This window comes from Bufo bufo (genome assembly GCF_905171765.1).
Source record: "Bufo bufo chromosome 1 unlocalized genomic scaffold, aBufBuf1.1 SUPER_1_unloc_1, whole genome shotgun sequence".
NCBI classification, from domain to species: domain Eukaryota; kingdom Metazoa; phylum Chordata; class Amphibia; order Anura; family Bufonidae; genus Bufo; species Bufo bufo.
This window is the reverse complement of record NW_024399963.1, coordinates 492771-506434: the sequence shown is the minus strand read 5'-3', so window position 1 is coordinate 506434 and position 13664 is coordinate 492771. Positions and strand designations below refer to the sequence as shown.

General features: G+C 47.8%; 1 protein-coding gene across 1 annotated transcript; it reads right to left on the bottom strand.

Moving 5' to 3' along the window:
• Window positions 1-4792: 4792 nt before the first annotated feature.
• LOC120982671 (histone H2A type 1-like) lies at window positions 4793-5287 on the bottom strand. The gene has a single exon (XM_040412928.1). The coding sequence runs from the start codon at window positions 5189-5191 to the stop codon at window positions 4799-4801; it is 393 nt and encodes a 130-aa protein (XP_040268862.1). The 5' UTR covers window positions 5192-5287; the 3' UTR covers window positions 4793-4798.
• Window positions 5288-13664: the final 8377 nt, after the last annotated feature.

Sequence of the window (13664 nt, the reverse complement as noted above, 5' to 3'; positions counted from 1 at the left end):
TGTAATATAATATGGAGGCTGTAATATAATGTGGAGGCTATAAAATAATATGAAGGCTATAATGTAATGTGGAGGCTGTAATATAATATGGAGGCTGTAATATAATATGGAGGCTATAATGTAATGTGGAGGCTGTAATATAATGTGGAGCCTGGTAATATGGAGGCTGTAATATAATGTGGAAGCTGTAATATAATATGGAGGCTATAATGTTAAGTGGAGTCTGTAATATAATATGGAGGCTATAATGTAATGTGGAGGCTGTAATATAATATGGAGGCTATAATGTAATGTGGTGGCTTTAATATAATATGGAGGCTGTAATGTGGAGGCTGTAATATAATGTGGAGCCTGGTAATATGGAGGCTGTAATATAATGTGGAAGCTGTAATATAATATGGAGGCTATAATGTAAAGTGGAGGCTGTAATATAATATGGAGGCTGTAATATAATGTGGAGGCTATAAAATAATATGAAGGCTATAATGTAATGTGGAGGCTGTAATATAATATGGAGGCTGTAATATAATATGGAGGCTATAATGTAATGTGGAGGCTGTAATATAATGTGGAGCCTGGTAATATGGAGGCTGTAATATAATGTGGAAGCTGTAATATAATATGGAGGCTATAATGTAAAGTGGAGGCTGTAATATAATATGGAGGCTGTAATATAATGTGGAGGCTATAAAATAATATGAAGGCTATAATGTAATGTGGAGGCTGTAATATAATATGGAGGCTATAATGTAATGTGGAGGCTTTAATATAATATGGAGGCCGTAATATAACGTGTAGGCTGTAATATAATATGGAGGCTATAATGTAATGTGGAGGCTGTAATGTAATTTGGAGGCTGTAATGTGGAGGCTGTAATATAACGTGTAGGCTGTAATATAATATGGAGGCTATAATGTAATGCGGAGACTATAATATAACATGGAGGCTATAATGTAATGTGGAGGCTGTAATATAATTTGGAGGCTGTAATGTAATGTGAAGGCTGTAATATAATATGGAGGCTATAATGTAATGTGGAGCCTGGTAATAGGGAGGCTGTAATATCTTGTGAAGCTTGGTAATATGGAGGCTGTAATATCATGTGGAGCCTGATAATATGGAGGCTGTAATAATGTGGAGGCTGGTAATGTAAAGGCTTTAATATATTGTGGGGCCTGGTAATATGGAGTTTGTAATATTATGTGGAGGCTGTAATATAATATTGAGGCTGTAATGTAATATGAAGGCTGTAATATAATATTGAGGCTGTAATTATAATGTGGAGGCTGTAATGTAATGTGGAGGTTGTAATATAATGTGGAGGCCGGTAATATGGAGGCTGTTATATAATGTTGAGTCTGTCAGATGAATGCTGTAATATCATGTGGAGGCTGGTAATATGGACGCTGTAATATTATTTGGAGGCTGTAATATAGTATGAAGTCTGTAATATCATGTGGAGGCTATAATGTAATGTTGAGGCTGTAAATAAGGAGGCTGTAATATAATGTTGAGGTTAATAATATAATATAGAGGCGTTAATATAATGCAGAGGATATAATGTAATTTACAGGCTGGTAATATGGAGGTTGTCAATTAATGTGGAGGCTGTGATGTAATGTGGAGGCTGAAAATATGGAGGCTGTAACATAATGTTTAAGCTGTGATGTAGAGGCCGGTAATACAGAGGCTGTAATATAATGTGGAGGCCAGTAATGTAATATAATATGGAGACTGTAATGTAGAGGCCGGTAATATGGAAGCTGTAATATAATGTGTAGGCCAGTAATGAAATATAGAGGCTGTAATGTAATGTGGAAGCTGGTAGTATGGAGGCTGTAATGTAATGTAGAGGCTAGTTATATGGAGGCTGTGATGTAATCTGGAGGCTGAATATATGGAGGCTGTAACTTAATGTTTAGGCTGTGATGTAATGTAGAGGACGGTAATATGGAGTCTGCAATATAATGTGGAGGCTGTAATATAATTTGGAGTCTGTAATGTAATGCAGAGGCTGGTAATATTAAGGCTGTGATGTAATGTGAAGGCTGGAAGTATGGAGGCTGTGATGTAATGTTTAGGCCGTGATGTAATGTAGAGGCCGGTAATATGGAGTCTGTAATATAATGTGGAGGCCGGTAATTTAACATGGAGACTGTAATGTAGAGGCCGTTAATACGGAGGCTGTAATATAACATGGAGGCTGGTAATATTTAGGCTGTAAAATAATGTGGAGGCTATAATCTAATGTAGAGGCTGTAATATGTTGTTGAGGTTGATAATATAAGATGGAGGCTAGTAATATGGAGGCTGTAATATAATTTGAGGGCTGTAATGTAATGCAGAGGCTGGTAATAAGAAGGCTGTAATATAATGTAGAGGCTGTGATGTAATGTGGAGGCAGTATTGTAATGTTTAGGATGTGATGTAATGTAGAGGACGGTAATATGGAGTCTGGAGGCTGGTAATGTAACACGGAGACTGTAATGTAGAGGATGGTAATACGGAGGCTGGTAATGTAACATGGAGGCTATAATGTAATGTAGAGGCTGTAATATGTTGTTGAGGTTGATAATATAATATGGAGGCTGTGATGTAATGTGGAGGCCATTAATATGGAGGCTGTAATATAATGTAGATGCTGTAATATAATGTTGAGGATGATAATATAGAGGCTGTGATGTAATGTGGAGACTATAATGTAATATGGAGGCTGTAATATAATGTTGAGGTTGATAATATAATATGGAGGCTGTAATATATTGTGGAAGCTGTAATATAATATGGAGGCTGTGATATCATGTGGAGGCTGGAATATAATGTTGAGGTTGATAATATAATATGGAGGCTGTAATATATTGTGGAAGCTGTAATATAATATGGAGGCTGTAATATTATGTGTAGGCTGTAATGTAATGTGAAGGCTGTGATATTATGTGGAGCCTGGTAATGTAATGTGGAGGCTGTAATGTAATGTAGAGGAAGATAATGTAATATGGAGGCTGTAATAGAAACATAGATGTAATATGGAGGCTGTAATATAAGTTGGAGGCTATAATGTAATGCAGAGGCTGTAATAGAATGTGGAGGCTGGTAGTATGGAGGCTGTAATATAATGTGGAGGTTGATAATATAATATAGAGACTTTATTTTAATGCGAAGGATATGATGTAATTTACAGGCTGGTAACATGGAGGCTGGAAAATGAAAAGCACCAGCACTTCTGAGCTCAGCCAATCAGAGCTGGAGGGCGGGGCCTGGAGTTCAGGAACAGCCCCGCCCCCAGTTCTCTTTCAGGTCCGCCCATGCTCCATATAAAGGAGGGCTCTGGGCTGAGCAGTCTCTGCTCTCTGCTCCTCACACCTAGAAGATGTCTGGTCGCGGTAAAGGAGGGAAAGGGCTCGGGAAAGGCGGCGCCAAGCGGCACAGGAAGGTGCTCCGTGATAACATCCAGGGCATCACCAAGCCTGCCATCCGCCGCCTAGCTCGCAGGGGAGGCGTCAAGCGCATCTCCGGCCTCATCTATGAGGAGACTCGCGGGGTGCTGAAAGTCTTCCTGGAGAACGTCATCCGGGACGCCGTCACCTACACCGAGCACGCCAAGAGGAAGACCGTCACCGCCATGGACGTGGTCTACGCGCTCAAGCGCCAGGGCCGCACTCTCTACGGCTTCGGGGGTTAATGCTGCCGCCTCCGTCCTCACAGCACAAAGGCTCTTCTCAGAGCCGCCCACATCTTCCCGGGGAGGAGCTACGATTCCACTGAGGGGTTAACACCGCCCGCCCATCAGGGGACGGAGAGCCGGACAATTGCCGCTCTTCTCCGCACAGTGAATACGGGACTGTTCTCCCCTTCTCCGGTGGGGAGCGGGAGGGAGAAGGCGGCCACTGACGGGTTAATACTGAGCAGGCTATGGGGGCGGGGCTCTAGAACTAGTACCTTGGCTTTTAAAATTCCCGCTCAATTACCGTCCGGTTAGAATTCAGCGGCCGTGGAGAAGCTCCGCCCCCGGCTTATCTGAATGAATAGATGTATGTGAGCCCCGCCCCTCCTGCTCTCTCCTGCTGCTCCGCCCCCCGCTCTTCTCAGAGCCCCCCCCCCTTCTCTAGGACGGAGCTGCCGCATTGTGTGAATACATGGAAGCCTCATGTCCGAGGCGGATTATTCCCTCATTATAGACCACTGATCGGGAGGATGAGGGGAGTAGTGATCGTATACTCGGGAGGATGGGGGGAGTAGTGATCGGCCAGAGAGAAGGATGGGGGGAGTAGTGATCAGACACTGAGGATGGGGGGGGAGTAGTGATCGGCCAGAGAGCAGTTGGGCAATGAGGAGAATGAGTGAAGTAGTTATATGGTATTGAGGATGATGAGGGGAGTAGTGGTCAGCCAGTGAGGAGGATGAGGGCAGTAGTGATCTGCTAATGGATGGATGTGAGCCCCGCCGTGCGCTCTATCCCCGGACACCAGCGCAGAGAGCAGGAGAAGGGGCGGAGCTATAGAACAAGTGCTTTACAGTGATTGGCTGATCTCTGGCTTTTGAAATTCCCGCTCAATTACAGTCCGGTCAGAATCCAGCGGCCGTGGAGGAGCAGTCCATTACACACAGGGGACGAACCCTCTACAGCAGCAATGTCTGCCCGTACTCGCAGCAGGTCAGGAGCGGTAAGTGGCCCTGTGTGACGCCTCCTCCACAGCGGAGATCAGCGGCATCGCCAGCTCAGTCGTACAGACCATGTGGGGGGCTCTTAGAAGAGCCTTTGGTTCCGGGGGGCACAGCAGCAGCAGCAGAGCCGGGCTCACTTGCTCTTGGCCGACTTGGTGCTCTCGGTCTTCTTGGGCAGCAGCACGGCCTGGATGTTGGGCAGGACGCCTCCCTGGGCGATGGTGACGCCGCCCAGCAGCTTGTTGAGCTCCTCGTCGTTGCGCACGGCCAGCTGCAGGTGGCGGGGGATGATGCGGGTCTTCTTGTTGTCGCGGGCGGCATTGCCGGCCAGCTCCAGGATCTCGGCGGTGAGATACTCGAGCACAGCGGCCAAGTAGACGGGAGCGCCGGCGCCCACCCTCTGGGCGTAGTTGCCCTTGCGGAGGAGCCTGTGCACTCGGCCGACCGGGAACTGGAGCCCTGCCCGGGAGGAGCGGGTCTTGGCCTTAGCCCGGACTTTGCCTCCTTGTTTGCCGCGTCCAGACATCGTCCTCTTCTCTGTACAGATGAGACTGACAGCCCCGCTCCGCCCGTCACTTCTTATACCCGGATGGCGCAGGGAGAACTCCTCTGTGATTGGCCGAATCCAAACCCAGTTTTCAGCGCCAAATCCTGCAGCCAATGAGGGAGCAGATAAACTGGAAAGGCTTGTGAGGACACGCCCCCTTTTCTCCACCAATTGCCAGCCGCCCCCTTAGCACCGGTGTATCCCCGAGTGCCCGGCTCTGTGGACCCATCCAGCCGCTCGTCCTTCACTACCTCCTCCTCCTCAAGTGTCCGATCACTACTCCTCCCATCCTTCTCTTTGGCCGATCACTACTCCCCCCTCCCATCCTCCTCACTGGCCGATCACTACTCCCCCCTCCCATCCTCCTCACTGGCCGATCACTACTCCCCCCATCCTCCCGAGTATGCGATCACTACTCCCCCCATCCTCCCGAGTATACGATCACTACTCCCCTCATCCTCCCGAGTATACGATCACTACTCCCCTCATCCTCCCGATCAGTGGTCTATAATGAGGGAATAATCCGCCTCGGACATGAGGCTTCCATGTATTCACACAATGCGGCAGCTCCGTCCTAGAGAAGGTGGGGGCTCTGAGAAGAGCGGGGGGCGGAGCAGCAGGAGGGGCGGGGCTCACATACATCCATTCAGCGATGCGGGGGCGGAGCAACAGGAGGGGCGGGGCTCACATCTATTCATTCAGAAGAGTCGGTGGGCGGAGCTTGTCCACGGCCGCTGAATTCTAACCGGGCGGTAATTGAGCGGGAATTTCAAAAGCCAAGGTACAAGTTCACTTTTTATACCCGGATGGCGCAGGAGAACTCCTCTGTGATTGGCCGAATCCAAACCCGGTTTTCAGAGCCAAATCCTGCAGCCAATAAGGGAGCAGATAACCTGGAAAGGCTTGTGAGGACACGCCCCCATAGCGCCGGTGTATCCCCGAGTGCCCGGCTCTGTGGGTCCATCCAGCCGCTCGTCCTTCACTACCTCCTCCTCCTCAAGTGTCCAATCACTACTCCCCTCATTCTATAGTATAGTATAGTACAGGATAGTATAGTACAGTATATTACAGTATAGTACAGTATATTATAGTACAGTATAGTATATAATAGTACAGTATAGTATAGGACAGTGTAGTATAGTACAGTATATTATAGTACAGTATAGTACAGGACTGTATAGTATAGTACAGTATAGTACAGGACAGTATTGTATAGTACAGTATATTATAGTATAGTACAGCACTGTATAGTATAGTGCAGCACGGTATAGTACAGTATATTATAGTATAGTACAGCACAGTATAGTACAGTATAGAACAGTATATTATAGAACAGTATATTACAGCACAGTATATTATAGTACAGCATAGTACAGTATATTATAGTACAGTATATTATAGTATAGCACAGTATACTATAGTGTAGTACAGCACAGTATAGTACAGTATATTATAGCACAGTACAGTATATTATAGTACAGTATAGTGCAGTATATTATAGTTCAGTATAGTACAGTATATTATAGTATAGCACAGTATAGTACAGCACATTATTGTATATTATAGTACAGTACATTATATTATAGTACAGTATTGTATAGCACAGCATAGTATAGTACATCATAGTACAGTATATTATAGTACAGGACAGTACAGTATCATTTAGTACAGCACAGTATATTATAGTACAGCACAGTATAGTACAGTATATTATAGTACAGTATAGTACAGCACAGTATAGTACAGTATATTATAGTACAGTATAGTACAGCACAGTATATTATAGTATAGTACAGCATAGTACAGCATAGTATAGCACAGTATAGTACAGCACAGTATAGTACAGCACAGCATAGTACAGCATAGTATAGTACAGCACAGTATAGTACAGCATAGTATAGTACAGTACAGCACAGAATAGTACAGCACAGCACAGTATAGTACAGTATAGTATAGTACAGTATAGTACAGTATAGTACAGTACAGTACAGCACAGTATAGTACAGTACAGTATAGTACAGCACAGTATAGTACAGCACAGCATAGTATAGTACAGTATAGTACAGCACAGTATAGTACAGCATAGTATAGTACAGTATATTATAGTACAGTATATTATAGTACAGCACAGCATAGTATAGTACAGCACAGTATAGTACAGTATAGTACAGCACAGTATAGTACAGCACAGCATAGTATAGTACAGCACAGTATAATATAGTACAGCACAGTATAGTACAGCACGGTATAGTATAGTATAGCACGGTATAGTGCAGCACAGTATAGTATAGTGCAGTATAGTACAGCACACTATAGTACAGCACAGTATAGTACAGCACAGCATAGTATAGTACAGCACAGTATAATATAGTACAGCACAGTATAGTACAGTATAGTATAGTACAGCATAGTATAGTACAGTATAGTACAGTAGAGCATAGTATAGTACAGAATAGTATTGTAACGGATCTCCTAGCACCCCGACTGGGTACCTCCGTTGATGGCTGCTCCTGGTGCTTCCCGAGGGCTCCACATAATAAATGGAATAGGACAGCACCACTTCCTGGAACACATAGTCCGTGGTATGGCGGCGCTGCTCGTGGCGTCAGCTCCCGGCCTCAGGGACCCCTCAAACGTAGAAAAAACTTCAGAAAAGTCGCGGCCCTCTTGTTCTTGAATCAAAGCTTAGCGTTTAATCACACTGAAAGGATACAGCAACGTCTGGACACCCAGGTCTTTCTCAGCTACATGTGGTTTACAAGTGAAGTTCAATACTTATATAGGTGTAACATTCAATCCGGATTGGTTGAGGGGTTGTCCCCCCAGAAAGGTCAAATCCCCCCCTTACATATTCACCCAATCGTGTTCTAAAGTGATAATAACATTCAGTAATAAAACAGCATAACCATCTCAGCTGTGTATATAAAACCGCTAATTTCTAACGATAATTTGCTTTCCCTTAGTCCTAACAGTGGCACAGATGGGGTATTCTGCCCCTGTGGACTGGTTAGGACAGCTGGAAGTTTTAATGAAATAATAAAAAACTGACATATACACGCCCTCCCTGCCCCCAATAAAGAGGGGAGTGACCCTCCGGACATCGTGTAATTACAAGTAGACAAAAATAACCACAATTACTAAAAAAGGGGGGGGATTTCTGTGTGCCACTGTTAGGACTAAGGGAAAACAAATTATCGTTAGAAATTAACGATTCCCTTACGTTCTAACTAGGGATGAGCAAACCCGAACTGTATAGTTCGGGTTCGTACCGAATTTTGGGGTGTCCGTGACACGGACCCGAACATTTTCGTAAAAGTTCGGGTTCGGTGTTCGGCGCTTTCTTGGTGCTTTTTGAAAGGTTGCACAGCAGCCAATCAACAAGCGTCATCCTACTTGCCCCAAGAGGCCATCACAGCCATGCCTACTATTGGCATGGCTGTGATTGGCCAGTGCACCATGTGACCCAGCCTCTATATAAGCTGCAGTCAGGTAGCGCTGCCCGTCACTCTGCTCTGATCAGTGTAGGGAGAGGTTGCAGCTGTGACGTTAGGGCGAGATTAGGCAGATTAACTCCTCCAAAAGACTTCATTCTGTGATCGATCTACAGCTGTGGATCATTGAACTGCTGCTATTCAATTGCTCAGTGTTTTTAGGCTGCCCAGAGCGTTTTTCAGTCACTTTTTTTCTGGGGTGATCGGCGGCCATTTTGTGGCTTGTGGTGCGCCAGCACAAGCTGCCACCAAGTCCATTTAACCATCAATAGTGTGGATATTTAAATCTATCCATAGAACTTCACACACACGCTACCGTGTATTTCCAAGTCTAATTCTGTCCGTAAACGTACACCTGTCACCCAGCGCCTAAATACTATTCCTCACATTTATATTCAGCTAAATCTGTCGTTACTGCTGTGCCTGTATTAGTGTAATACGGTACCTAAATAGATAGCCAGATAGTGTTAGGTGTCTGTAAAAAAGGCCTGAATTTGAATTCAATACATTGGGCCAAATAATATTTTTCTTATTGTGGTGAACGGGAACAATGAGGAAAACATCTAATAAGGGACGTGGACGTGGACATGGTCGTGGTGGTGTTAGTGGACCCTCTGGTGCTGGGAGAGGACGTGGCCGTTCTGCCACAGCCACATGTCCTAGTGAACCAACTACCTCAGGTCCCAGTAGCCGCCAGAATTTACAGGGATATTTGGTGGGGCCCAATGCCGTTCTAAGGATGGTAAGGCCTGAGCAGGTACAGGCATTAGTCAATTGGGTGGCCGACAGTGGATCCAGCACGTTCACATTATCTCCCACCCAGTCTTCTGCAGAAAGCGCACAGATGGCGCATGAAAACCAAGCCCATCGGTCTGTCACATCACCCCCATGCATATCAGGGAAACTGTCTGAGCCTCAAGTTATGCAGCAGTCTCTTATGCTGTTTGAAGACTCTGCTGCCAGGGTTTCCCAAGGGCATCCACCTAGCCCTTCCCCAGCGGTGGAAGAGATAGAACGCACAACCACTTATGTTTACTGATGATGAGGACATGGGAATACCGCCTCAGCACGTCTCTGATGATAACGAAACACAGGTGCCAACTGCTGCGTCTTTCTGCAGTGTGCAGACTGAACAGGAGGTCAGGGATCAAGACTGGGTGGAAGACGATGCAGGGGACGATGAGGTCCTAGACCCCACATGGAATGAAGGTCGTGCCACTGACTTTCACAGTTCGGAGGAAGAGGCAGTGGTGAGACCGAGCCAACAGCGTAGCAAAAGACAAAGAGGGAGCAGTGGGCAAAATCAGAACACCCGCCGCCAAGAGACTCCGCCTGCTACTGACCGCCGCCATCTGGGACCGAGCACCCCAAAGGCAGCTTCAAGGAGTTCCCTGGCATGGCACTCCTTCAAACAATGTGCTGACGACAAGACCCGAGTGGTTTGCACGCTGTGCCATCAGAGCCTGAAGCGAGGCATTAACGTTCTGAACCTTTGAGAGAAAGCGTTTGAGAGAAAGCGTTTGAGAGAAAGCGTAAATTCCCACCTAGCCACCCTCGATCCCTGGCCCTGAATGCCAGCATTTCTAAACTACTGGCCTATGAAATGCTGTCATTTAGGCTGGTGGACACAGACAGCTTCAAACAGCTCATGTCACTTGCTGTCCCACAGTATGTTGTTCCCAGCCGCCACTACTTCTCCAAGAGAGCCGTGCCTTCCCTGCATACCAAGTGTCCGATAAAATCAAGTGTGCACTGCGCAACGCCATCTGTGGCAAGGTCCACCTAACCACAGATACGTGGACCAGTAAGCACGGCCAGGGACGCTATATCTCCCTAACTGCACACTGGGTAAATGTAGAGCTGTTTGGCGCACGTCCTTCCGCCGCCAAGGATCGCAGGGCAACATTCTTTGCCTCCTGTCTCCTCCTCCTCCTACTCAGCTTCCTCCTCCTCTTCTTCCACCTGCTCATCCAGTCAGCCACACACCTTCACCACCAACTTCAGCACAGCCCGGGGTAAACGTCAGCAGGCCATTCTGAAACTCATATGTTTGGGGGACAGGCCCCACACCGCACAGGAGTTGTGGGGGGGTATAGAACAACAGACCGACGAGTGGTTGCTGCCGGTGAGCCTCAAGCCCGGCCTGGGGGTGTGCGATAATGGGCGAAATCTCGTTGCAGCTCTGGGACTAGCCGGTTTGACGCACATCCCTTGCCTGGCGCATGTGCTGAATTTGGTGGTGCAGAAGTTCATTCACAACTACCCCGACATGTCAGAGCTGCTGCATAAAGTGCGGGCCGTCTGTTCGTGCTTCCGGCGTTCTCACCCTGCTGCTGCTCGCCTGTCTGCGCTACAGCGTAACTTCGGCCTTCCCGCTCACCGCCTCATATGCGACGTGCCCACCAGGTGGAACTCCACCTTGCACATGCTGGACAGACTGTGCGAGCAGCAGCAGGCCATAGTGGAGTTTCAGCTGCAGCACGCACGGGTCAGTCGCACTGCGGATCAGCCCCACTTCACCACCAATGACTGGGCCTCCATGCGAGACCTGTGTTCCTCGTTGCGCTGTTTCGAGTACTCCACCAACATGGCCAGTGGCGATGACGCCGTTCTCAGCGTTACTATCCCACTTCTATGTCTCCTTGAGAAAACACTTAGGGCTATGATGGAAGAGGAAGTGGCCCAGGAGGAAGAGGAGGAAGAGGGGTCATTTTTAGCACTTTCAGGCCAGTCTCTTCGAAGTGACTCAGAGGGAGGTTTTTTGCGACAGCAGAGGCCAGGTACAAATGTGGCCAGACAGGGCCCACTACTGGAGGACGAGGATGAGGAGGAGGTGGAGGAGGATGAGGATGAAGCATGTTCACAGCGGGGTGGCACCCAAAGCAGCTCGGGCCCATCACTGGTGCGTGGCTGGGGGGAAACACAGGACGATGACGATACGCCTCCCACAGAGGACAGCTTGTCCTTACCTCTGGGCAGCCTGGCACACATGAGCGACTACATGCTGCAGTGCCTGCGCAACGACAGCAGAGTTGCCCACATTTTAACGTGTGCGGACTACTGGGTTGCCACCCTGCTGGATCCCCGGTACAAAGACAATGTGCCCACCTTACTTCCTGCACTGGAGCGTGATAGGAAGATGCGCGAGTACAAGCGCACATTGGTAGACGCGCTACTGAGAGCATTCCCAAATGTCACAGGGGAACCAGTGGAATCCCAAGGCGAAGGCAGAGGAGGAGCAAGAGGTCGCCAACGCAGCTGTGTCACGACCAGCTCCTCTGAGGGCAGGGTTAGCATGGCAGAGATGTGGAAAAGTTTTGTCACCACGCCACAGCTAACTGCACCACCACCTGATACGGAACGTGTTAGCAGGAGGCAACATTTCACTAACATGGTGGAACAGTACCTGTGCACACCCCTCCACGTACTGACTGATGGTTCGGCCTCATTCAACTTCTGGGTCTCCAAATTGTCCACGTGGCCAGAGCTAGCCTTTTATGCCTTGGAGGTGCTGGCCTGCCCGGCGGCCAGCGTTTTGTCTGAACATGTATTCAGTACGGCAGGGGGCGTCATTACAGACAAACGCAGCCGCCTGTCTACAGCCAATGTGGACAAGCTGACGTTCATAAAAATGTACCAGACATGGATCCCACAGGACCTGTCCATCCCTTGTGCAGATTAGACATTTATAACTACCTCCCCTTAACCATATATTATGGGGGATGAGGTAGTGATCAAAACACTGAAGAAAGGAAAATCCCAAGGTGACTTCGCATATGGCCTACCCACTGCCGTGGTTGCAGTAACCAGAACAGCCGTGCTGACTGAACAGTCTCCAACTTGGATCCACGCCACCCGAGTGAAGCTTGTGAGAACTAGAGAGGAGGCAGGAACGGAGGCAGACAGCCTTGGCCTTGAAGAAGGACAAGAGTGGCCTGTTCCAGTGTTGGGTGACATGAAGCCTGATTCTCTGCTATGGGACCTCTCTCCTCTGCCTGGGTGCCGGGGCCTAAATATATGACAGTGGCCTGTTCCAAGGGTGGGTGACGTGAAGCCTGATTCTCTGCTATGACATGAAGACTGATTCTCTGCTGACGTGAAGCCAGATTCTCTGTTATGGGACCTCTCTCCTCTGCCTGGGCCTAAATGTGTGACAGTGGCCTGTTCCAGTGGTGGGTGACGTGAAGCCTGATTCTGCGCTGACATAAGGCCAGATTCTCTGCTATGGGACCTCTCTCCTCTGTCTGGGTGCTGGGGCCTAAATGTGTGACAGTGGCCTGTTCCAAGGGTGGGTGACGTGAAGCCTGATTCTCTGCTATGACATGAAGACTGATTCTCTGCTGACGTGAAGCCAGATTCTCTGTTATGGGACCTCTCTCCTCTGCCTGGGCCTAAATGTGTGACAGTGGCCTGTTCCAGTGGTGGGTGACGTGAAGCCTGATTCTCTGCTATGACATGAAGACAGATTCTGCGCTGACATAAGGCCAGATTCTCTGCTATGGGACCTCTCTCCTCTGCCTGGGTGCCGGGGCCTAAATATGTGACAGTGGCCTGTTCCAGTGGTGGGTGACGTGAAGCCTGATTCTCTGCTATGACATGAAGACTGATTCTGCGCTGACATGAAGCCAGATTCTCTGCTATGGGACCTCTCTCCAATTGATATTGGTAAATTTTTATTTATTTTATTTTTATTTTAATTCATTTCCCTATCCACATTTGTTTGCAGGGGATTTAACTACATTTTGCTGCCTTTTGCAGCCCTCTAGCCCTTTTCTGGGCTGTTTTACAGCCTTTTTAGTGCCAAAAAGTTCGGGTCCCCATTGACTTCAATGGGGTTCGGGTTCGGGACGAAGTTCGGGTCGGGTTCGGATCCCGAACCCGAACATTTTCGGGAAGTTCGGCCGAACTTCTCGAACCCGAACATCCAGGTGTTCGCTCAACTCTACTCGTCACAGTCACAG

Excerpts from the sequence above, each read along its gene's own strand:
- LOC120982671 (XM_040412928.1), bottom strand. The coding sequence starts at position 5,191 with ATGTCTGGACGCGGCAAACAAGGAGGCAAAGTCCGGGCTAAGGCCAAG.